Source organism: Passer montanus, unplaced genomic scaffold (genome assembly GCF_014805655.1).
Source record: "Passer montanus isolate IOZ18808 unplaced genomic scaffold, ASM1480565v1 scaffold24, whole genome shotgun sequence".
NCBI classification, from domain to species: domain Eukaryota; kingdom Metazoa; phylum Chordata; class Aves; order Passeriformes; family Passeridae; genus Passer; species Passer montanus.
In genome coordinates, this window is record NW_024367037.1 from 8,044,198 (window position 1) to 8,070,059 (window position 25,862).

The 25,862-nt window shown below is 38.6% G+C and overlaps 1 protein-coding gene across 7 annotated transcripts; it reads left to right on the forward strand.

Moving 5' to 3' along the window:
- Nucleotides 1-71: 71 nt before the first annotated feature.
- FBXO15 (F-box protein 15) lies at nt 72-25,549 on the forward strand. 7 transcript variants are annotated; one of them, XM_039711064.1, is made up of 11 exons: nt 354-1,293; nt 2,384-2,422; nt 3,725-3,838; nt 5,476-5,580; nt 9,333-9,575; nt 9,834-10,043; nt 11,885-12,014; nt 14,190-14,272; nt 15,403-15,548; nt 21,153-21,277; nt 24,494-25,549. In XM_039711064.1, exons 3-11 carry the CDS (start codon nt 3,765-3,767, stop codon nt 24,761-24,763), a joined length of 1,386 nt encoding a protein of 461 aa, XP_039566998.1. In that variant the 5' UTR covers nt 354-1,293; nt 2,384-2,422; nt 3,725-3,764; the 3' UTR covers nt 24,764-25,549. The 7 variants fall into 7 exon arrangements, with proteins under 7 accessions (XP_039566995.1, XP_039566997.1, XP_039566998.1 ...); XM_039711061.1 differs by lacking the exons at nt 354-1,293; nt 2,384-2,422 and adding an exon at nt 72-344; XM_039711063.1 differs by lacking the exons at nt 354-1,293; nt 2,384-2,422 and adding an exon at nt 72-281.
- The last annotated feature ends 313 nt before the right edge of the window (nt 25,550-25,862 follow it).

Genomic DNA, 25,862 nt, shown 5'->3' on the forward strand with positions numbered 1-25,862 from the left:
GGTCACTACAGCGCCCGCCATGCCCAGCGCCGCCGCTGCCACCGCTACAGCCCGCCCTCCGCGGGCGGCACCCCGGCTCGTTTCAGGGGTGGGGGGCTGCTCGCAGCGCCTGCGGTGCCGTTCACCCTTTTAAAGCTGTGTTTTCGTACATGGTTTTCTTGGCCTCGCACACATGTATGTGTTAAAGCGATGCAGTTGACGTTTCCACGGATGGAGACGGCTAGAGGGATCTGGAGAGACTAAATGGATGGGCTGAGATCGACGGCATGAGGTTCAGCAAGGTCAAGTGTCAGGTCCTGCTCACAACAAGCGCAGGCAGCGCTGGGGACAGAGTGGCTGGAAAGGTGCTGATGGAAAAGGACCTGGGGGGGCTGATCGAGAGCTGCTGAACGTGAGGCAGTGTGTGCCCAGGTGGCAAAAGCCAGTGGCTTCCTGGCCTGTGTCAAAACCAGTGTTGTGAGCAGGACGAGGGAGGTGATTGTGCCACTGTACTTGGCACTGTTGAGGCCACACCTTGAGTACTGTGTTGAGTTTTGAAGCCCTCGATTTAAGAAGGACATTGAGCTGCTGGAGTGGGTCCAGAGAAGGGCAATGGAAGTGGTGAAGCTGGAGCACAAGTCTTAAGAGGAGCGGCTGAGGGAGCTGGGGATGTTTAGCTTGGAGAAGACGAAGCTCAGGGGGACTATTTTACTCTGCACAAATCCCTGGAAGGAGGCTGTGGCCAGTCCAGGTGGGAGACAGCCTCTGACAAGAGGAAATGACCTCAAGTTGTACCAGGGGAGGTTTAGGTTGGGCATTAGGAAGAATTTCTTCACAGAAAAGATGATTAGACTTTGGAATAAGCTGCTGAAGGAGGTGGTGGAGCCACCGACCCTGGAGATTTTCAGGGAAAGACTGGAATTGGCACTTGGTGCTGTGGTCTAATTGACATGGTGGTGTTTGACCACAGGTTGGACTAAGTAGCCTCAGAGGTCCTAATTAATTCTGCGATTCTCAGACCCGGATTCCGAGAGCTCCGAGCTCACGGTAGGCCGGGGCAGGCGCCAGGGCGCTCATGGCGCAGCACGGCCGTTCGGCGGCGCGTTAACGCTTCCCGAGCACCGCGCACGGCCGTGCTCCAGCCCCGCCTTCCCCGGGCCGCGCTCCCGGGCACCGCCTCCCTCGGGCTACCGCCGTCCCACCCCGCCCCAGGGAGTTCCACGGGCGGTGGCAGCGCTTGTTCCTCCCCTCCCCGCCGGTGGTGCGAGGCCCCGCTGTCCGCGGCGCAGCGGCCATGGCGACGGGCCGTGGCAGGTAACCGCGGGCGCGCCGAGCGGGGCTCTGCCGGCCCGGGGCTGCCTGCTCGGCCTTCTTCCCCTTTTCCAGGGAGGGTGGTTTGCTGTTTTCCCTCAGCTCCCATTGCTCCTCTGGGAAACTTACTTCACCTGCTCCTCGGCTCTGGTTTCTGGCTCTTGACTCTTCACGGCGAGGGCTGTGGCCATGGTGCTCTTCCCTCCCTACCCTGGCTCTGTGAGCACCTTGCAGACTGAAAACGCTGGTGGTGCCAGGTGCATGGACGCCTGGGTTTAACACTTATTTTCTGTCTGGAAAGGGGAGCTTAAATTTCGGTATGTCTTTCAGCTTGGAGGAGGTGCTGCAATGACAATACACAAAGTTAGTTTAATGGCTACTTTATGTGTATTCGGGGTAGTTAGGCCTTTGTAATAAATAGGAGGTGCAAGGTGTGATTACCTTAATTCTTACAGTGCAGGTGCAGCTTTCAAAATTTTAAAGCATCAGTGTGAGAGGCAAAGTTGAGAAAGCAGATTTTTCTGCTAACCCATTTCTTCAGCCCTGTGTTTCAGAGCAGTTCATTCCCCCTGCTGGTTTTGTTGTTTATTTTTTGGTTATTTTTTTTAACCTGCAAATGGATTGGGGTAATACCCACCTTTTAAAAACACTGGAATTGTTTGCTGAGGGAACAAAACTCAACCAACCCATGTCAAAACATTATTGTTATTTTTGTTTATCTCCAGATACACTTTAACAGGTGGACGGGACAGGTTTTATAGACGAGAGTTGTTAATTTATTTTGATTTTGTTTATCTTTGAGCATCAATTAATCTTAAATCAAAACCAGTCGGCATTAAATGTATGTGGTACCCTTATAGTTTAAAATTGCCTGTTTCCCCCCATATGGATTGGTTGCCTAGAAACCCAGAGCTGGTTTGGCTAGGTGTTGGAAATCTTCTGGCAATTTAAAACATCAATAATGCAGTGAATGGGGAGCTCTGACTGCTTGGTGGCATTAGTGGGTATGAAGTGTAAGGGATTCGTTTTAAGACTGAAATTCTGTCTCCATATTTCTCTGTGGATTAATGATAGTATTTGTTTGCAATTACAGCTTATGAAGTCCTTCCTATCAGAAAACTTGGAAAAATGTGTGAGTGGTTGGATTGTAAGAATCTGTGTTAGAAATATGTAAAGCTCCTTTCTTTTCTGTCCAAATTGTGATGTGGAAGTGTTGCCAAAATACGCTCTTTCACTGTGGTGTGCAAGAGGCCAATCCAAACACAGGGTTGAGGTATTTGATGTATTTGCAGTTCTGCACAGAAGGGAGTGCTGGGTGGCAAATCCACAGAGCTGACACACCAACTATTAAAATGTTTTATGATTTTATGCATTTTAGCTAAGGGAGGAATTAGTTTTCATTGGCTACAAGTTGCATAATTCTCTTATTAATTGGTTTTCTGTCTTCTATTGGGTAATGATTCTCTTGATTCTCACGCTAATTACTTTGCATGTTCAGTCTTTATCTCTTTTGAGTCAGTGAGTTTCTTGGGTCAGTGATCGCAATCTCACATTTCTGGAAGCTGGAGCTGATTTCAGCACAGTTGCTGAGTTGGTCTCACATTTCTGGAAGCTGGAGCTTCAGCACAGTTGCTGAGTTGGCTTTAATAATTTCTTCCTTATCTTGGGAGTTGTTCCAGGTATCCTTGTGGCCTGTAAATTCTGCATTCTTTGTGTCCACTAGTAGTGGCCATCCTTCTTCCCAAGCTTTGTTAACCTCCCCCTAGGTCTGAAATCGGTGAAGCATGTCAAGCCCTAAACCTCAACAAAGCGATTCTGCCAACAAGTAATTTGTCTGTCTAACATCTGGACATCCCTTAGAGGTTGTTAGCTGCCCTCTGTTTCATGGCTTAAATCTCCTTTCTTGCTGTTTATGCAAGTAAACAGCATAGTATAGTATGAAAGTATACAAATTCTTTTTGAACTGCAAGAGTTTCTGAGGAAGTTTCAAGATGTTGTTTTCATTTGGTATCTTTTAATGGCTTAGCAAAGTTGGGTGGCTCAAAAATATCTCTGGAGTAATGTGGTGAAACAGAAGATTAATCAGTGAGTGTGACTTGCTGCTGGGGCCTCAGTGGAGCTTGGTGTTGGTGGCCAAGCAGTGCTGCTGCTGTCTAAAGGTAATAGATTCAAACTGATTTGGGGGAACACTATTATTCCGTTTGCCTGCTGTGAGAGGTCAATCACAGGATTAACAGCTGTGACTTTAAATCTGAATCTTCCTGATGCCAGGTATTTTAACTTGGGTGTAATTGTTCGAGTGATAATGGTTGCCATGTGATGTATTCCCTGCATCCTGCATTGGTTAAAATGTTGTGTCTAGGTGTGCACAGTATGTGTATTCCTTCATTTTGTGAATATGTGATTCTTAACAGCTTTTCCTTCTTACAAGTAGGTTAAGGACCTTTGCTGCCAGGCCTAGGGCATGTTCTGAAATGGTAAATGCTGGAATTAAAAATCTGTACTTGACACCTCCCATAAAACTGAAACCAAATGTGCGCATTGAGAGGTGAGTATGTCTTTATGTTAGGAGTAAGAGTGGAAGTCCCCCTTAAGCTGTCTTTTGACTGCTTGCAGTAATGATGTTCATATCTTGAAGATTTCTGTGTCAGATACTCCGAGTTGAAAAGGTTTGCCTTTCTGGCCTACGTTAGGATCCTGTGTTCACCTTCTAATGTTTTCTGGCATGGTTCTCCTTTGTGTTCTTTTCTAAGCTCATAAGGAATATATATGTTTTCCAAGCTGTGTGAAGCCTTCAGCAGCTCCTTTGCAAGTCATGGGCACTCAAAGTAATCTAAGAATGTTTTACCTGAAAAAGTAATTAGTTTTCCTTGTTTTTTACATTTGATAGCTTCCTATGTAGTGATTTCACTGTTTTGCATTGGATGGCCAGTTTAGTACCTCAATGCTGTCAGACTGGTGTAATGGTGAGAGAAAAAAGAAAAAAAATCCTTTCAGCTTCCTTCAAAGGAAAAAGAGTATGGTTGAAAATTCTGGATCAAGCGTATTATTTTAGCTAATCTTTAGCTTTTTAAGATATGACTTATAAATTGTCTCTGGAATGAATGCATTACCTGCTTTGGGCTTACAGTGTATGAGTTATTTCACATAATAACAGTGCCAATTTTGGCATGTTGCTTCTGTGTCAATGCAACTAAGATTCTGAGTTTAATACAAACATTGAGGTAGCGGCATTATCATGCTACTCTTTAAAGGGTACCCTCTGCTTCTGAAATAGTGTTATAAATCAGCAAGTGTTGCAAATAACCCAGTAGTAAAAGGACAAGAGGCACAGCTGGGGTGTTGACTTTCAGAACACCTTTTATTTGCAGCAGTGATTTTGATGTGACCATACTCAATGCTCAAGAAAATGAGAGTATAAAATTCACGTGTCTTAAACTCTGTGCAGTTATGAGGTACTGCTCAAATGGTACGAGGTTCCTGTCTCTTAATACAAAAATCACATTGGCTCATCTCCAGGGTATGTTCTGCTTGCCATGCTTAGACTGGCACTTGCATTTCAGGCAGCCTTCCAGATGCACAGAGACATTGACATTTTCAAGATATCATTTGGCTCTTACTTTGAAGTTCACATCTTTCTGTTGACATAAGTGAAAACTGCACAAGACCCCTGAGCATGTACAGTTTGAAGATTATGATGAGGTATAGCATAATCTTGCTGTTAGACTAGGACATTTCTGTCCTGGTGCATCCTGAGACCTGACACCACAGTCAAAAGGGAGAGTGAATATATCTGCAGTTTTGCAAATGCTGGTGTTTATGGAATAAATGTTAAAATCATAGTAAAAGCAGTAAGGAGCTGAAGCAAAATGAGGTAGTTTCATGTCAAACATAGTTAAAGTTAACAAAGTTTAATGTAAATGCAAACCCATAACTTTTCATGTAATTGTGCTATGCCACTTGAATAAGTTGTGATGAATTATTTTAGGCAAATGCCACATGCCAGAGAGTGAAATTAGAACCCAAACTTCACAGTTTAACTCTTCAAGTGATTTTTGATTAATCTGTTTACAACCTGCTGTTTTCCACCTCTTCTGGTTTTGTCTGGTTTGAAACTAAAATTCTCTGCCATTGTCATTTCTGAGTTTGCAGGCAAGTCTAACAGTATTCATTTCTGTTTTCCAGCATGCCATCAGAAATGCTGCTGAAGATATTTTCCTATTTGGATGCTGTGTCCCTATTGGCTGTTGGTTGTGTGAATAAGCGCTTCTATGAGCTGGCCAATGACAAGTAAGGAAGAAGAAAGATCTCAGTTGTGCTGTAGATGTGTTTGCCTGAATTATGAGTCCTCCTAATTTAGTTTCTCAGATGCCAGAGCAGTGATGCATGCACCTATTGGGCAGTTACTCTGCTGAAGTTGCCCTGCATAGCTCACAACAGCATGTGTTGCATGGAATTCTAGCTGTGCAGAGCCTGTTGTGTATTGGGAGTTAGGAGGCAAAAATTAAATCCAGTGCTTTGAAATGTTGCTGTTAGCACTTTTTTTTTTGTTTTAAAATTTATTACTATTTCTTTGTATTCACATGGACCTGCACAAACTTTTCAGTTCAGGGGATCCTTAATGGTGTGTCTCCAGTAGCTTTATGGAATTGTCATAGCTTTCAGAGTTTTGAAGTCTTCCTTAATTCTTTCATCAGGTTTTTGCAGAGGGATTGATTCAATCAAATGATCCACTAGTGGTTTTTATCTGTTGCTCAGATAAACTCTGTGAAGTTTTAGTGATTTCTAAATGAGAACAAAAGAGATGAAGGTAAATACCAACAAAATTTTTTTCTAAGGATTGCTTATACAGAGTTAATAAATTGCTCCTACCAATATGATGATAATTTTGTCAAAATGTAAAGAGGAGAGGCCCAGGTTGGTATGTGATAACCAGGATCTGGGCATCCTTTTCTTTATAGGATTCTACTGCATTAATGTTTGAATAAGAGAATGTCTTCCTCTATAGGAAGTTGCTGTACCTGGTATGAATCTATTTCTCCCTTTTTTACTGAAACTTGTACGGTGGATTAATTGGTTTACCTTGGCATTGATACCTTTAGAACTGATGAATTTAAAGGGAAGATCTGTAATCCAGATTTGGTTTTGAGGCTGTCAGCAGGTAAGGATAGATAAAAATTACATAGTTGACACAAATTACCAATCTTGGCGTGTGTTTTCCATTTCAGGGTGGTAAGGCAGGATAAAATCACTGTGGCTGTCCAGGGGAAGATAATTCATCTGTCTCCATCTCGACGATCTCTGTTTCCATTTTCTAACCAACAGAGATTAGTGTATGTGCACAGATGGGACTTGGGGAAGAGTTACTTTCCCTTATCTAGGAGCCTGACTGGTTCAGTGGGACCAGGTCATTTCTTCCTGATGAATTTAGTGGACCTTCTCAAGACTCTGAGTCTTGCAGTGTACGAACAGAAGTTTTAATTGAAGTCTCTGCATATTTCTGTGACAAATCTGACCTTGGTTTTTAGACTGAGTATCTTTTTTAGGATATTTCTGCTGTCCTTGATGTACAGGGTGATGTTCTTGATGCAACAGGACCATCAGTCTTTCATTGTGATATGTCTGTGTTGCCTAATGCAGTGATTTGTCTTTTGGCTGTTCATATAATGTGTGTGCTTGAGCAGTTCTTGCACTGACGTCTCCAATATAACTGTTGAAGACAAGGAAATGTTTATGACCCTTCCCTTTCTGCATGCTCCGTGCCCTAGCATGGAGTATTCCAGCCTTCCTGTCATGCAGTGTGGGAAGTTCACAGATATGGTCTGCCTGTGAAAACTTGAGGATTCTGATCACCAGCAGAATGTGCTTGTGTGAGAGGAAGTGAGAGCACAGGAGAAAGTCTTTTGCCATTGTGGTCAAGGGATGGCTGATGATGATGTGTCTGATTCTGGCATTTGAGTTAGCAGTAAAAGGTTTGTTTGGCTTGTTCTAGTAACGTCCAGTAAGAGGCCTTGAGATGAGTATTAACAATCTGAGGCAAGAAGGGCATGTATTCTGCTGTGAAAGAGGCAAACTTGTGCTTCCCTGTTGGATGCCTTTTTGATTTATCTGTCCTGAATTCTTCAGAAATTGAGGATGAGGGGGCAGTGATACCTTCCTAAACACTTGTGATTCCAAGTTCTCCTTTATCTTCTTCTCTGTCTCCCTCACCTAGCTGAATATTTGAGTTTCTTGAACTAATTTCTTTGCTTGCACAACACTGTTTTGGGAAACAAAGAAGCAATATGTTTCTGGGAGTGAGGATGAGGTTGGTAGGTGTTTGTCATTAGTCTGTTTTCAGTCAACTAAATCGCTTGAGTCTGCAACTTCAAAATGCTGGAAATGCCTACTACTAAGCCCTCTCTTTTCAGCATCATACAGTAAGATGCAGAGTATCTCTCTCCATCAAAGGATGTCTCACTGGGAGTGAGGATGAGGTTGGTAGGTATTTGTCATTTGTCTGTTTTCAGTCAACTAAATTGCTTGAGTCTGCAACTTCAAAATGCAGGAAATGCCTACTAATCCCTCTCTTTTCATCATCATACAGTAAGATGCAGAGTATCTCTCTCCATCAAAGGGTGTCTCTCTTGGGAAGGGGTTTCTAGTTAACAGCAGAGTTTTATAGGAAGTTATTTTACTGGACTTTTTAGGCTGGTGAAGACCAATTGGATGATACAAAGCTCAAATTTCCCTGGTGATGTTGTATTAAGGACATCTCTTCTTTTTCGATCGCTGGACAATTCTAAACTACTTTGGAGTTAAAAAGTATTTCCTTTCTCCATCAGAATAGTTTTATGCTATCTGGTAACTTGGCTGCCTTTTATGGTCTTAAAATAGAAGTATCTTAAAACTTTCAGTTATGGGATTGTTCTTTATGTTACCCTTCCCACCCTGCTTTTGGTGAAAGGAAGGTTGAAAACTCATGTTGACTGTGAACCCACCTTTACCAGTCACATAGCTTATTTATTGGTTTGTGTGTTTTAGACACTTTTGTCTCAAAAAATGGCAATGGGGAATTCTGTATATATCTGTAGAGCAGTGGGCTGGAAGGTTTTTGCAAAATCCCTGAATAGGTTTGCATCAATAACCAGAGCCTGGCTCTCAGCATGTGGGGGCTTATTCTCAGTGGCTGATGAATTGAGAATGGTTTTGATGGGTAGGAGGCAGTGTGGGATGGATCTAGTCCTTGAATGCTTTGAGGAGAGGGGAAGATGCCATAAAATACTCAGCAGTGTAAGTTTGCCTGAGGATAAGTGAGAACTGGTAAAGGTAATCTTGCTGATAAATGGTGCAAAATGTCTCTTAAGAATTTGTTGCCCTTGCTATTCATTTTCTTTAGTGCAGTTATGTACACTATGTGTCTAGCACTTCAAAATGAGAAAACTTATTGGCAACCTGTATTCACAGATTACTGTTTGAATACTTGTAGGTTCCTGTACTCAGTATTCTGTGAACTGTCCCAGACATACTGGAGTATGAGGGGCTGAATGTGACCTCAGTTTTCCTGGCATGAAAGAGATGAACCCATCATTACAGTCACATATTTCTTTGACTTCAGAAAGTCATGTCTTGTCTGGGCTTTTCCAAAGAGAGTGCAGAAAGGATTGTCATGACTTTGGTACCACCAAACAGAGGTGATTCTAAATTGTCCTCCTCCACACCGCTTTCAGCTGGATCTGAGAAACTTGAAGTGTACAGATTATTTTTGTTGAATAGGAGGTATTAAACTGCTTTTTCCACTAGCTGATTTTCTGTGAGGATGATGCATCATTGTTTTGGGGTGGAATTTTCAAATTTTTTTGCTTAACCTTTATCAGTTTTCACTTACTTTGCTGACTATGACTGTGCTATCACAGAACTTCATCCTGGCTCCCATATCTTCGGGAAGACAGACAAGACTGTTTCTGTGCTAACACTATGCTCAGTAGTAGCTGAGATGTGCATTTAAAAATGAAGTGACTGTTCTTGAAATTTATTCCTCTTTATTCTGTTTTTATTTTCAGTGGAATTTGGCTGAAACTCTATTCCAGATCTTTGCACCCAAAATGGACAATTTGGAAAATGAAGTCTAAACAAGCAGAAACTGTTTCTTTGGCCTGTGCTGCTGTACATGATAAAAAGCCTGGATACTGGAAGAAAGAATACATCTTCAAACAAACATCTGCCTTCAAAGCTAGAGTAATGCGGCTTGTTAAATTTCTAGATCCTTATACAGGTCTTCCATGTAAAAACAAAGAAGCTATGAAGTAAGCAATGCCTTGTCACAAAGATTTATTGAGAGCAGTGTACAAAATATTAGTGACTTGGGGAGGTATAAAATTAGAGCTAAAAAATGTATATCATAATGGGAAGATACAGTGTTAATCTATAAATGACTGAAACTGAGGAACATAAGCAGCAGCTAGTAGAAATTTAAAAATTCTGTTGCAAGCATAGTTTAAGTTTTGTCACTTTGGGAATTTGTTTTTAAACACCCCTCTCCCCTCTCTACTCCTAAATAACAGAGTCTCTGGGTTGAGTTGGATAATTGTTCTAGAGGACAAAAATGGAAAAGAACATGTAGTAGAGAAGCCAAACCTATCATTTAAGGACACATCTGTTACCGTACTTTGGCATGGTACAGACTGGCCATGCTTAGACATGCTGTCAACCCTAAAACTGTTTGGAGTTACACCATTGCTTCCTGACCAAAGCATACCTCCCAACAAGAGTGGGTGAGTTTTAACACAGGATTTTTAAGGATTTTTTGGGTGCAACTGGTTGATAATGTGTCTGTACAACCTATCTGACATTTGTTTGACTCAGTAAGTTAACTCTTCATTAGAAAGCCTGCCTGCAGTATTTGTTTCTATGTTCTTCTCTTCTTTGGTAGAGTTTTTCAGCAAGAAATAGTATAAGCCAGCAAGATTATGACATTAATTCATGGGTTAATGTAGCTATTGGCTTGTGATATGCAGACTGATAGGTTCTGATTTGGAAAGCCAAATCTAAGGTATAGACACAAATGAACATGAAAGAAAAATGTAAATCCAGGAGAATTTATTGTGAGAAATTTAGCTTGGAAAAGTTAATCAGTATTTAGGTGGCTACAGTCAGGTAATCTATGTTGTTAAAATTTATTTCCTGTCTGGTAGGTGTGTATGTGAATTTAGAGAACTTGGTGTTTAACTATGCATGCAGTCTTCAGTATATGCATATAAAGTCACACAGTCCACAGCATGTCTCTTGTTTTTTAACTTAAATGTGTACAGTGGTTTTTGTCATTATATTCTAAAAATATATTTAAATGAAAAGTGTCTATTTGAGGTATTTGTTTGCTGTCCAGGAGTTTAGCGCACATCTGGGCCTATGTGTACAGTAGGTGCAGTGTCAGCTACATGCTCTTCTTGCACAAAGTCTCTAGCCACAGAGCTCTGAAAAGAGAGAATTGTTTACCTACAAAACACTGGGTTCCTCAACCAGAAGAAAAGTATTTATTTAAAAAAAGAAATAAATCAAGAGAAGCTTTTGCTTAAAGTTAGCTAAACAAGTCTTGCAGTCAAATTATGTAGGAAATGTAGTTGTTTTATCAAGATGATGGTTCATATGTAGAAAATGAAAAAGAAAGCTTGCAGGCAATTGATGTACTTTTTTCACAGAGTTACAGGTTTTTACAAATTGTGACTATAGATGAAGGCAGTGGATTCACCAATTTCAGTATGTCATTGTTAAGACTGTAAGTGCCGGGACAGGCCTGATTGACTTAAAGATGGAAAAGGTTGATGTTGAAACATCATTTGTTAGTATGAAATCTCTTACTGTGAGGGTGGTGGGACACTGGAACAGGTTGTCTGGGAAGGTTGTGGATGCCCCATCCCAGGCAGTGTTCAGTGTGTAGTTGTAGGTGATACTGCAGTGATATCATGTGGAAACCTAGGGACTGTTTTGAATATAGTAAAAACCTAAGTCTGAAAAGGATTTTAGAAAAACTTCTTTCTTCATTCTGAATAGGTAATGCAAACTCTACTTTCTGCTCTTTTTTTAATGCGTCATTAGTTAATAAGAATGTCCACGAACTGATATTTAAGAGTGTTTTGGAGCTAAATGGCTTTAATTATAGGTAAAATACAGAAAAAAAAATTCAAAAAAAGGAAAGCTTCCAATAACACAAACTTTTAATTCATTATATGTACAATTTGATAGTTTCCTTTGAATTTTGCTTCACGGTGATAAATGTTCAGTGATTCCATCTAGTATCAATAAAGTATCAAAACCAAATTGTAGAGTAAATCTGTATTTTGAAAAATTGGTCAAGCACATAAGTTCTTCTTTTTTAAAGTGTGTTTTAGAAGATCATATAGTGGTTTTTGTTTCTTACCTTGTTAGGGGTTGAGATCCTGCTAGTACACTGTGATTGTTCAAATGAGTTGATGATTCTGCATGCCATATGCTTTCAAAACTGTTTTCCTCATGTGCTGCTGGTCAGACTTCAGAGTTAAACATGTAATTAGGCTGAACTTTTACATGAATAAGGAGACATAACCTTTTTGCTACATTCTGTGTGTTCTTTTCAAAGACCTCGTCGATTTTCCTTGATTGCTGAGTACCATCTTGCTAACCTGACTGAAAATAGTGTAGTGGTTGGTGCTGATGAGCTTGTCCAGCTCTTCAGTCTGAGTCCAGGACTGTTAGTAGGAACTTGGAAGGTAAGATAACCTTTTGTTTCAGTATTTTACTGTTACTTGAAGAAAAATATTTTTTTTTTTTGTTTGGCTTGTAGTTTGGGTTTGGGGAGGTTGTTTTTTTTGAATATTTCTTTTTTTTTTTCCCCTTTGAATTTTGAAAGATCATGTCTAAACTAGTAACCACGAAACACATGTAGGGACAGTAAGTGGATGACTTAGTGTATCCTAAAGAGCTGTCGCTGGAATATATATACATTAAAAAAAACCCACTTCTAATTAAAAGATCAGTTATGTATCATTCTGTGTTAGATACTGTGTTCAATTTTACTTATTTTGCAGTCTTCCCATGCCCAAGTTTGATATCCTAGGATAATTTTCAATATTATGGTTTGAGAAGTGCTTCTTCCTGTGATTCATGCCTTTACCTGTCCATATCACTCCAAGTGATGAGTTCCTACATGGCAACTTAGCTTTAATCTACATCACCAAGTATCTGTATCCTGCTCTAGCAGTAGAGATGCTGTAAATCATGCCCTTTTGGGGGTATTAAATTCTTGGTATTAAGAGTCTAAGTTAAGCAGTTAGCCTCTGTAGGGTGGGTGCAGAGATGAATGTCTTTAGAGGGCAGTGCAGAACATCTGAAGTAAACTATGCAAAACGAATCTACATCTTTGCACGGAATGCACTGGGACCTCTGATGCTGTTGATGTCAGCTTAGGTTATTTGGCACTGGCAAGGAACTTTCCTCGAAGAGGCTGTGAGCAGTTCCTCAAAGTTGTGTCTAATTTCCAGCTGCAAACATGGGCCTCAAATGTGCACAATCACCAGAGGCAATGTTTAAAACTGCAGAAGGACTATTTCAAAGATAAGAGTGAAAGTCCATTTCCTAGAAAACTTGAGACTGCCTGACTGGCACAAACCTGTTACAGGTTGTTTCAGTCTGTGAAAAGCTCTGCTAAATGAATAACCATTTCTGTCATATCTTCAGAAGTTCTGTAGACTGGTGTCCCTGTATTGTTGGCTCTGTGATCTTGCGTATGCATTTGTCCCATCCATGCTTGGAAAGAGAGCTCTTTCAGCACCTGGAAATGGTTCAAACATAACCAGGTTCCACATAGTTGTTAAGAATCGAGTGCCTCACTCTAGTATATTGTCCCTGCTTGCTTTTCTGAACAGCAGTTCTTATTCTCTGTGTAGGCAGAGTAATTCGAGGTAGTTAAGTGTCAGTGGGTGTAATAATTGTCAATGCCATGCATCTTGTTTTTTTGCACATAGCTGCGTAACAGAAACCAAGGGCAGGTTACGTGGGCTTCCTGGTATTTGGCTGGAGAAAGACTGAGAAATTATGTGATTGATAGATCTCCCTAGTTAAATCCTTTACAGCAGTAATTTTGCACTGTGAAAATACAGGAGTAGTTAAAAAGCCAAAAGTTTGAATAGAGGATGTAATTTTGTGGCAACCCAGAGAGATGAAAATAGTTGCCCATATTTCAGGAGAGTAATAGACTTCTGGCAGTGACTAATTTTTCTATTGACTTAGGTGTTTGTAAATGTAGGATTTAAAAAATGCATTTAAATAAAAAAAAAACTGATATCCTAGCATTCTGTGTTTTTGAAGTAAATATGTGCCTCTGTCTCTATTTAGTTTTCACATAGATGTTTTCTTTGACTGTAGAAGGTTATGTTTTTAATGTTTTCCCAGGAGTAAATAATCTGGTGAAGACATGATTTTTACTTTGAAATTCACAATTTCTATTGAATAATTCTGTATTCCTCACTGATATTAGCCCTCTTTGGAAATAGTTCCTTACACATGAAAATAAACTTGATGCTTCAGTAGTTGGGAGTAAGTGCTGTTTGATTCTGTTCAGGTATCTTTTTTTAAAGTGGTAAGTAGAAGCTAGGCATGTACGGTTCTTGGATTGCTCTTATAATTTTTGCCTTGGCATAGCTAGCTTCCCTCTCTTCCCCCATAATACAAAATGCTGCAATCTTTTATATAAATTCTGTACTCTTCTGAAGAGACAGTAAAGGTTTTAGGAGTCCAAGTGTTAAAGCAAGCCATTACTAACGTTATTATAGTAATTGTCAGAGTAATAGGCAGCAGCATTTATCTATGAATTTTAATGCTCAGAAAGACCTTGTGAAAAAAAGAATTTCCAGATGAAAATACATCTACTTTAATTAACTTTTCAGGAAAAAAGTGAAATTGCTTTTGTTATGGCGAATCTTCATTATAATCAACTTCTTGAGAGAAGCATTTTGGGTTCTGCTACTGTGTAAGTTTGGTGTTCCTTTGTGTGTAATAAAGATAACCTTTTGAATAAAGCTTTGAGTTTTACAGTTAAAATTGGCTGCTTGTAAGAGGTTTATATTTAGGCAGTAATTAACCATTCTGGTTTAATATAAGCAACAGTTATAGTAACTGAATACAAACCGTAGAAGCATTTTCATACTAAAATATTGCCATTGTTATGCTATTAAGGAGATAATTTAGTTCTACAAGTGTACTGGTACTTTCTGTATTGAGAAAGTTAGAAATACACTGCCCATACTTTCTGCTTTTTCACAAGCAGTCTTATTTCCTCTTTCTATCTGAAACAGAAAGAAAAGAGAGAGACATTTCAGGAAGTAGGGAAGTAATCTTTGGCTGTGTAGGAGTGGCAAAAAAGCTCTGGTAAACTGGTGAGGTGCCTGCAGTAATCTTTCAGTCCTATTGAGAAAGTAGTTTGTATATATGTAGATTGAGAAGTGTTTGTGTATGTGTATATTGCAGTATATAGTATAATACGTGTTTAGCCATTGTAAACTTTGTTTTAAAATATGAATTTTTTAAGCTTCAGAATAGTATTTGGGGAATTTATTTCCCACTCATCTTTCTGGTCAGATGTTGTATCTACCAGGAGTCTTAAATGCCCTGTATAACTTAGTGTAGCTCTTCTCACACAGAATGTAAGATTTAACACCATCTCCCTTAATACAAGTTGAATCCTATGTAGAAGTTGCTCAGTTGTCTCTGTCATGTGGTCTCTTTAGGTCACTTGTGTGCAGTGGTTATTTAGTCAGGCACAGGCAAAATTATTTCAATATTTGCTATTTCAGAGAAGTCTCTAGAGCTAGTGTACTTAGAGATTTGTAGTTAGGCTGATGCTTTTTTCTTTTTCGTAGACAAGTCCATGTTTTGAAGTTTAACAGATGTACCTTTTAAAGTTGACTGCTGTATTTCTGCCTTTGGCTAGGCTGAGCAGTTGATAAGCAGTATTAGACACTGTATTACCTTGAAAGAAGCATGATGAACTAGAGATGTTTGATTTGAAAATTGAGATGACAGTCTCAATGTAGGCCTATGTGTTATATCTTTACTAAGTCATCCCCCACTTGCTAAATTCTATGTATTTTTTTTTTCAAGTCAATATGCTCCTCCACCTAATAAACCTTTACTGGATGATATTGACTCAGAATATGGACTGCATGACTACAGCCTGCATCTTGATCTGCATGGCAGAAACTGCATGTACCTGTGTGGATCCTTCAAGTGCCTCTTCTGCAGAAAACGTAAAGTTGATGGAGCAATGTCTGTTTTAAAAATTATCCCTGCTATATCTTTCCTTCTTATATTACCATTTTCTCTGTTTTAAGGGGTGAAACTTCAATGGAATTTTAATAGTAAGCTATCTTTCTGTTTCTGGCGTGGTTTCTTTATATCTGCATTGTGCCTTGTGTGGTGTCCTAAGCCAGCTCTGTAAAAAGTCTGCCTGCTGTTACATTGACACAGTGTCAGCCTGGGACACAAATTCTGCAGATTTTCAGGATCTTTTCTTTTAGCTACATTAATAATGCACTGGCACAGTTCTTGGTGCAGGTTGATGTTTCTTTCACTTGTATTTTATAAAGAAGAGATGGTTTGTCCTCATACATTTTGGAATCTAGTTTCTGTAAAATTCTCCTCAAGTATACTTTGGGTGCACAGACAGATTAAATATACAGATATATTTGTAGAAGTTACTGTGAACTTTAAGATTTATAATTTTTATTTTGGTGAGCTTAAGGTTGCCAGTTTTGACATCCTTTCATAGTGTGGAAAGCAATTTCAGTCTTCTTCTGCTGCTTCATTCTGTTCTCAGCGCTTCTTTCCATGAGACCATTCCTGTTGTTCTCATGCAACCCAACTTCATAACTTTACTGGGGTTTTGAAAAATACATGATCTCTCTTTTGACATAATTTCAGCATAACTTTCTAAGCTACGCAGCTGTCTTTCAGTAAGCAGAGACGGAATAAATATTAGAATTAAACACTGTAATTAATTTTATTTAGAATAAAATACTGTAAATTAATTATTGCTCCCCCGGTATTTTTTTTGATACCGGCACTCCTGAGCAGTGTGGATTTCAGAACATATCGTTTTTCTGTCAGTAGAGGGCGCTGTTGTCAGGCGTGAGTTCTTTTGCAGGGCTGCAAAATTTCCCCGTGATTTGGTTTGGTTTTTCTCATTTGTATTTGGTGATTTCAAGAACTGGCATTTAGACTGCAGCCTTGTGCAGCTTGGAGCGTTGTAATCCTTGAACCTGAAATATACATGTTTTGAGATTCTAGAAAAGCACCAAGCTTGAATTAAAAGAATACTTCTAAGGATAAAATTTCAGTGAAAGTCTTATGCATATAGCAAGAAATCTTACATGAAGTGTTGTGTAGTACAAGAGTCCTCTTCATGTTCTCAAAAAAAATCTTCTCAAAATTGGCCAGAGGATTGGGTTTTTGGGATTGCGTTGGTTTTTCTGGTTTAGCTGATTATCACGTTTTGTTTTCTAAAATGAATATGTTACACTCCTAGCAATACAGTTGCACAAGAAAAAGTATTATGTGACATACTTTCTTTCTTGGTATCACTTTCTTGCTGCTTAGAAGCTACTTCCACAAAAGATTAACGTGATGTTTATGCAAATTGAAGCAAACGTCCATGAGCTACAGTTGTGATGCCATCTCACTTTGCAAGTTACAGAAGTTGTGTTATATTCACAAGTGTTTTCTGAATTGCTTTGGTTTTGTGATCTTCAGCAGTGTGGTAGCCACCAGATTCTGGTCTCAAAGGACACCAGACAGCTGAAGCCATGGTTCTGCAGACAATAAGCTCATTTGTCATCTACTCCCTTCCATGTGCTTGCACAATAATTCCTTTTGGAAAATGCTTGACTGCCTCCAAAAAGGTGTAGTGAGGCAGCATATGGCTGTCTGCTGTCACATTTTTCATTGTGATTTGTTACTCATTTTTCTCATTCTGGTGAGGATGGTGTTGCTGAATGTGGCCAGGTTTATCCAAACTGGTTATGTTTGATGGTTTGTGTTTTGTTTTTAGGCTCCATTCTAATAATAGGCTTTGTTCCATCCTCTGGGAGGACTCTGAAGCATGGAAGTCCTGCAGCATATTGGGAAGTCTTGCTGTTTCTGAAAATTCTCTGTGCAGTCTAGTTTTATTTTAAATTACAGATGTGACATGCCCATGGCGGTTTCCAGAACTTGAGTGAGGCACATACCAGTTGTCAGCTAGTACTGTTTTACTTACTTATTGGTTTTTACTAGGAAGCTTTAGGCATTCCTAGGTTTCCAGAGAATGCCCATTTGTATTTTGCAGAATTTCCAGAACTTGAGTGAGGCGCATACCAGTTGTCAGCTACTACTGTTTTACTTACTTATTGGTTTTCACTGGAAACTTTAGGCATTCCTAGGTTTCCAGAGAATGCCCATTTGTATTTTGCAGAATAACTGATTTATTTATTGAAGATTAATTTTTGTCGGCTTTTTGGTAGTATCTATTAATGTGCTTAATTTTGCTACTCCATTTTCAATTCATTTTGCAGAATTCTTAATTTTAAAGTAGAAAAGGTTATGTCACACTTCATTGGACGAGGCAGATGGAATGTAAATGGCTACAGATTTTTTTTTTCTCTTATTATACTTGCATTATAGTAACTAGCTGTTTTGCCACTGTTTTGGTTGGGATTTAGCATTTTAATTTATGCTCCCTTTCATGTAAACAGAACTAGTAATATGGTGTCATTGACAGGTACTGTAGGGTGAATATGTTAAATGCTTTGTAACTGAATTGAAAATATTTAGAAAACTGTCCTTGTTTTCAGGAAGTTATGACAGGCTTTTCATATGACTCCCAGAAGCCATGAATCCAACTTCTTAATAAATATTTTTGAAATGTATTTACCTAGGTTTTCAACTTTTTAAGCACAGCTTTGTAGCCACATGGTAGTTTAAGGTTTCACTTTTCAATGTCGTTTCCTGTTGGTGTAAACTGATGTGTTGTGCTTGCAAAATGTAAGGGTTGATTTTGTGTGTTTAGAGAACTTTTAGGATTTGTTTGTAAAATTTCATATCAGGCATTTGAAATGTTTTGCTTGACCTTGAAGATTGATTTGCAAGTTTAAATAACCATTTCACTGTGGTAAGGTTGGTTGTTGGCACTTGAATTAGTGTTAAGCACAGCTTTTCCTCTGAAAATACCAAATAAATGACAATTTGCAACAAAGGCTTGGTTAGCAAAACAAACTTTCTTGGCTTTTAGCTGAAATAAGTGCTCTGGAACTATTGGTCTATTTGTTTCTTTCCCCTGAGGTTTGTCTACATGGTATATGTTCTCTTTGTTGGTATTACCTTTATTTGGAAATATTTGTTCCCTGTAACTTACTCTGCTGCTTTGCTGCTCTGCATGTCTTGCATAAATCAAGGACTGGAGATATTATAAGAGGACAATGAAACAACTGACTCAAGCTGAAGTGTTCAATTTGCTTCCTCTATGTTTCTCTTCATATGTTTGACATAGCTTAACCTGCCCTTTAATTTCATTTTCTTTTCAGATTGGTATGGGGAAGGGGAGATTTCAGTACTTAGCCTTCAATTTCTTGCTTCTATCTAGGCAGGCTTTTCTTTCCCCCTGAATGAGAGGACTGCAATGGAGCTTTTATATTAAAAAAAAACCAAAGTCCGGATTAACCAACCCATGAATAATTAGCCTGCAGATTCCTGATCTGTTGGCTATTTCCATTCTGGCTAGAGTTAAGGAGTAACTGCAACACATCATAGCCAGATGATCTATCTAGCAGGGGTGTATTTAATGCCATACAACAGTAGTGATATGCTGGGCTTTGTTAATTTGTTAGCAGAAGAATGCTTTTTTCAATCCATTTTTATTCCATTAAAACTTCATTTGATCTGAATGAGTAAGAGAAATAGCCACTTCCATTCATATTGGGATTGTGCATAACCAAGTAGTCCTTTTGGAAAAAATACTGGTTGACTGATGTTTTCAAGCTTCTTGTATAAAAGCTCAACTGTACATGTAGACTTTCAGGGTTAGTCAGTAAACTATTTCAATACGATATTTTTACCTTGAGTGAAATTTTGTCATTGAATTTGATTTACTGAGGTTTTGGAACTGAACCACTTGGACAGGTGTCAACTTACGGCCTTTCCCTACTTTGAGCTGGATCCTGGATATGAATTCTGCTTACAGTTTCCTCACTGATTTCTTTTGCACTTCACTGCAAGGACAGTGGGTATCACAGTTTGAAGGATTGCATTTTCCTTCAACTATACAAAGTATTTCCTATAAAATAATTTCTGGACATAGTCATGTTGGTTTCGCTGTATTCACACTACTATTCCAAACAGTGTCTGTACTGAAAAACCTGCAGCTGTTGTTCTCTGTCATGTGTTGGGTTTCTTTCTTTCCAGAATAAGTATTGTTTGGACTCCCCACTGGTGAGTGATGCCTTTCCAGCATTGGTTTGTGGCTGGCTGTATCTTGGGAGTTGCTTAGCTCTACAGTACCAATTGTGAGAAGTTTTTGGCCTCTGTGTTAAAGTGTGGGCTTTCTTTCTCCATCACTGCCTCCAACTATCTGCTTCAAGTAGCCACCAAGCAGAGGCTTTGCTGTCACTTCATGCTGGATGCAGCCACTGAACTCACAGCCAGCCTTTCTGATGTTTCCTCTTCTGTCTGTAGCCTTGTTCTGCTACTTGGGCTTGATTGAAGGAGAATACAGGCAAAACACTTCTGCCTTTTTTCACTTCTGTCACTTGCATCTTAAATCTCTGCAAGCCCCTCCACTTGTTACCTTACCATCCAGGACCTGCTACTGGATTTTGACAAGCATTATGTTCCTGGGAATCCTTCTCTCCCTTTCTATCTATCTCCTGCAAGTGCTAGGTACTTTCTTCTAGTGCTTTTGTTTTGGTTTTTTGAGAGAGTATCTCTTGTTCAAGGAAACTTGTTTAAGGGATGTCCTACCAAGAAATCTGCTTATGTCATGATGTGATGCTTTTATTTTCACTTGCCTGTGTAGTCAGATCATGTTCACTATGATGTATCCCAAGTTATAATTAGACTGCTGGATTCCCTGGTTAACTTTCCTTCTCTGATAGAAAAGGAAAAAAAAAATTAAAAATCTCAATCTCTTTTGAGAGGAGAGGAAGAGATTCCAAAGAAATATGGTTATATGTAGTAATAAAAAAATCACAAATCATAGTAATTCTGCCAAAAAAACCCCAGGGGCCTTGGAAAGCTATTTAAAAAATGAAAAAATCCATAATTTAAAAACTTGATTCAAATAAAATCATACTGCGTGTCAATTTAAATGATGAATTATCTTTTCTAAGGAGGAATAGTTATCTGTATATCCTTTGTATTGGGTTATTTGAGTTTCCAGTCAGAGCTGAGAGATTTAAATAACTTGACAAAAAAAAAAAAAAAGGTTGGGGAGGTATCTCATTGTTTTGTTGTGTGTTAGTGTTGAGCTTTACTTCTGGGGAATGGAAAGTGATGAGGCACTGGTGGCATGAAATTGAAAGGCTGAATGTGAAATTTATTCCTTGCACCCTTGTGTAAGTTCTTTAGATGGTATTCCTATTTTTTATACTAAAAAATACAAAATAATTTTTAATCTGCAGTTTCTACTGTGGATCACAGAACCAAGGCTCCAAACTGCAACTTAATTTTTCTTTAAAGTACTTGATATTTAGGTGTATGCCAGGGTTTCTTATTGGTGAGTGGGAAGAAAAAGACGTGGAAAGAAGATAAGAGAACATTAACAGTGTACTTGGGCTGAATTTGATTTATACTGCTGTAATGTTGTATATTGTTTATATTTTCAGGTGACATTGAAAATGGATACCTGAGGCTCAGAGTTGTGAACTTAAAGGATAATAGGAAGCACTTGCCTATTGTTGGGACACTTGGCATATGCTGGGAAACAGATGTGTTTAAAGGCAATGTAAAGGTCAGAAATATTTTTGTTTCTGGATATGCTTACCTCAAAACAGAATTTTGTTTGTGCATCCTAAATAGGCTAATTTTTAAACAGTCTTTTGATTTGTAGAAGCTGTATGTAACTGGACAAAACCTCTATTCCAATATTGAAAAAAAAGTGAATTTTGAGGAAAAGAGTTTTCTCCTTTCTCTTATAGGGTCTGGATTGCATAGTAGAGCCATTATCTGTGTGTAATTACTCCAGTGCTTTCCTCTCAGCAAAGATGCTGTGACTGGCCAGCCGGCTTGGAAATGTCGGACAAAAAATGTACTGCAGATGTACTTTTTGTGAGGATTTTTTTTTAAATTGGTGTGAGAGTGGTTTTTTTTTGTTTGGTTTTTTTTTTGTTTCTTTTGGTTTGGGTTTTCGGTTGGTTGATTGGGGTGTTTTTGCAAGCAATAAGCCTTGAACCTCTGGGGAAATACTCTGCAGTTCTGTGCCGTATATGCAGTGAAAGTTAGGAACTGCTGGGGAATGTTAAAATGCCAGTGGACACAGGATGCTACAGTCCACATCCACACAGTCAGCACCTAGCTCCAGTCATGTACATCAGTCAACTAGATTAACTCTTTATTTTTAGAGGAAAGCTCACACATTCTATTGGATGAAATTCCTAAAAGAATTCCAGACAAAGATTCAGAGAAGTTCTGTAGCTTTTGCAATAGTGGTAAAGGCACATATTTTTAAATGTACTGTATCAGCATGAATGTTTCAGAAGTTGTGAAAATTCTGATGAATATAATTTAAGCACTACTGAAAAAATCATCTAGTTCAACATTTGATTTCAATTTCAGCGCTTCTTTTGAAAAAAAACCCTCAGATGGATAAAACTGTTTCTTCTGCCAATCCTGTTTAAATGTGGAATGGAATACTCTTTGTAAGATGAGAGGTTTTTTTACCAAGGCTTGTAGTGACAAAATAAGGGACAAAATAAGTTTTTGTAGTGACAAAATAAGTTTTTAAACTCAAAGAGGGTAGATTTAAACTGGATATTGGGGGAAAAAGTAAGGGACAATGTTTTTAAACTCAAAGAGGGTAGATTTAAACTGGACATTGGGGCAAAAAGAAAAGCTAAAAAATTCTTTCTCCATGCTGAGCATGGTGAGGCAGGGGGGTTGGAATTAGATGACTTATAAAGGTCCATTCTAACCCAAATAATTCTGTGATTCTATACGATTAACAGCTGCTTGGCAGAATCTGTTCTTTTTAATGAAAAAGATCCTGAGTAGTACATAAGAATTTAGGAAGTTATCTGTCAGAGGAAACACAGAGCTATGGCTGTAGTCTTTAGTTTTTTCAGTTTTAGTCTTTCTCCTATGTGCTTACAGCATAAATTATATTGAATATTTGTTTCTAGAACAAAATAAAGAATACGGTTTGTTTTTTTTTAAACTCCTTATTTTGTGATAACAGATGGAACATGTCAGCAAAAAGCTGTGGGTTGAATTCAGTGTGGTTTTTACCTTAAGTCTAAAATTCTTAAAGCATGTGAAGGCTAAATAACATCAGCCACAGAAGCAGGACATTCCATTACTTTGAATTTATTTTAATTTTGTTTAATACTCTAAAGAAAACCAAAACCTGAAAACTTTCTTGACACTTCTGGGTTATTTAATACAAAATTAATTGCTGACATACGGATAGTTGGAAATTGTCATGGCTTAGGAATGGTATTCTCCAATTTAGTATTCTCACTGTAACCACTCAAATCAAACTCCACTGGCTTGCTTTCCCCTTTTTTTCCCCTGTGTTGGGCTGGAGAGGAGAACTGGAGGCACAAAAGGTAAAGATGAAGGTTGAGATAAGAGCAGTTTACTGGAAGCAGCAATGAGATAAGTAAGTGGAGAGTAGCAGCAACAATATTAATAACAAGAATGTGCAAGACAGGGGAGTGATTCACATGCAAATGCTCACTGTGGAGCGAAGCAAGAAGAAAGCCCTTTCCTTGCCCCTGGAAATGAGGTGAGGTGATAAAGAACAACCTCCCTGTCATAGCCATGCTCCCTCTTGGCTACTGCAGAAATTAACCTGATCCTGAACAGAACCAGGACAGAAATGCATGGGAAGACCCCACCATCCCACCACCCCACTTTACTTTTCATAATTGACCTTTTATATGCAAGTTGTCAGACCAGAAAATAGTGATTCTTTCTTGTTACCAGTGATTCTGTAGCTCATAAAAGTTTATTACACCATCATTAGGTTTGATTTGAATTTTGTATTTTCAGCATAGACTACAGTAAAAAGCTTAGGGGAACTGTGTGTATCATATTGCCTCATGTTTGTGCCATCTGCCCTTGTGTTGTTTGATTGAAGTAAAGTAATAGTGAAAGCAATGTTAGAGCAACAGAAGCACAACTATGTAGTACAGAGAAATAAAGCATTCCAAATGAATTTTTTTGGCGTGGAGTATGTGGTGTTGGTTTGTTTATGCTTTTGGAGCACAGATACAACATAATTAAGATAATTTGATTCATTTAATGATTCAGAACTCATGAGAATAAGGAACAGCTGATAGTAACAATGACACATTACTCCTATGCTTCCAAGGGATATGTGAAACTATCAGTTTGCAAAGACCAAGGAATTGGCATTAACATTTCTAAATTATCTAGTTGTGTAATCTTGTAAAGAAATATTTTCAAGAATTTGTAAGAGGAGGAATTACATCAAGGTTATTAATATTACCTTTTTTGGGAACTGAAGCTGTGAGCCTTTCAAAGAGAACTGTATACAGCTGGCTTGGAAGGGTAATTGTGTGTGTACTACCTTGGGTGGTCTCTGAGTATCTTTGCAAACATTGCTGCATTCACACAAGTTTAGTGGCCGACTTGAAACATTGGTTGCTTTCTCATATTGAAGGGAATATCATTATTTGAATAGTAAAGTAACTAATAGTTGAGAAAAACATGTGTTAGGGGCTTAAAAATGTTAAAAAGAAGTAATGTCTGATTTGGTTTGGCAGTGGTACCTTCTGTAGCACAGTGTTTGATGTGTGTAGGTTGCAATTTCGATTTCTGTGGGAAACCTCTAAGTTTTTGTTGCAGTAGGTCAATGAAGCACTATCAATTTTATTTTGAGGTTTTAGCCTTTGTACAAAACTCTCTCAACCATTGATACGTCTTCTAAAATCAGGGACAGTGTGCCATGACATAGAGAAATAATCTCTTCTGCTTGTGTTTGTAGGACTGCTTTGTGATGGATCTGACTCTCTTGGATGAAACTGGAAAGCCCTTCTGGTGTTTTAGTGCTCCAGTCCACATGGAATTGTCTACCAAGTCATCTGGCCTTTATGACTACATGGGTCATATCTATACTGCAGACTATGCAGATTCAGAGGGTAAAGTCTGTGTTGAGTTTGTATGGTTGGAAGAAACCAATGAATATATTATAGTCAGTTTGGTGCTTTATGTAAGCACTGAAAAGGTAAATAGCTGGTGTGGAACAAATTACTGAATTAATTAGGTCACTAATTTCCTTGCTTTAAGAACCAGACAAACAACTCTGCTACAAGAAAAACCACAATAAACCATTGATGCTTAAGATTGACACCAACAAGAAAGACTGTTGCTGCAAGTTTTCCAGTAACAAGTGCAATTGCCTAAATTTATGTAACAGGCAATTGAGGAATTAAAGAGACATTGATATAAGTGAGAGGTTTTCTTCTCTGTTGAACATTACATGGTTAGTCTGTTTCTCACTGGCTATATTGAAATTATTTTTAGGAGGAGTTTTCTTTATAGACACTTGTTACTATGGTTAAGGAATTGCTTCTTTTGAGAGCCATGCTGTGAAGATGCCTTACCTTACAAAAGCTACACTGGTTTTGAGAGCATTGACTTGTATGCTTAGTAATAAAACAGCATGTGTGCTGTTCCCTCCAGGTTTGTTGGAGTGTAATTGGTAAATGAGAAGTTTTGTTAAACACATTTTGTTAAACCCTTTTCCCGGAAAAACTTCACTGGAATATATTTTAGGAAACGATTGAAAGGCTAGATGGGAAGTCAGATCTGAAAAATGTGTCAGTCAAGGCATTTGTTAAGAAAGCTGTGTAAAATCTGTTTATGACTTTTCTTTATATTCCTGTTTGTTCTGTTTTCCCATGCTCTAACATTGATTGAGACTAGATACTTGCCTCACATATTGGCCTATTGAATGTATGCAGCATTCAGTTGTTTTGGAAACAGTGCATATCTGATACTGTTTATCTAAAAATATAAATCCATGTAAAAATTGAATATATGTGCCTGATTTTCCAGTTCCATGGAGTGACTTCAGACTAAAATTTTCTACTTCTTGTATTAAAAAAAAATAATTAAAAATTACTTGATATTGTGAGTCCAGTGTCATTACCTAGCAAGGACAATTATATTGTTGCCTGTTCTGACTTTATTACGGTGGTGATTTCCTTAAAAATCCTCTTTATTTGTTTATATATATTAATTGGTTTGTGCAAACAATGCTCATTTACATTGTCTACAGAGGTAGATAGATATTACAGCCATAAAATTGTTTCTTAATTTAACTTTCAAAGACAATAACCTGAGGCTGATAC

What these genes read in the sequence shown, in the direction of transcription:
- FBXO15 (XM_039711059.1), top strand. Translation starts at nt 1,274, where the DNA reads ATGGCGACGGGCCGTGGCAG. An exon ending in ATGGCGACGGGCCGTGGCAG is followed by an intron (nt 1,294 to 3,721) that starts GTAACCGCGGGC and finishes CCTTCTTACAAG; the next exon opens with TAGGTTAAGGACCTTTGCTG. An exon ending in TATGAGCTGGCCAATGACAA is followed by an intron (nt 5,581 to 9,332) that starts GTAAGGAAGAAG and finishes TTTTATTTTCAG; the next exon opens with TGGAATTTGGCTGAAACTCT.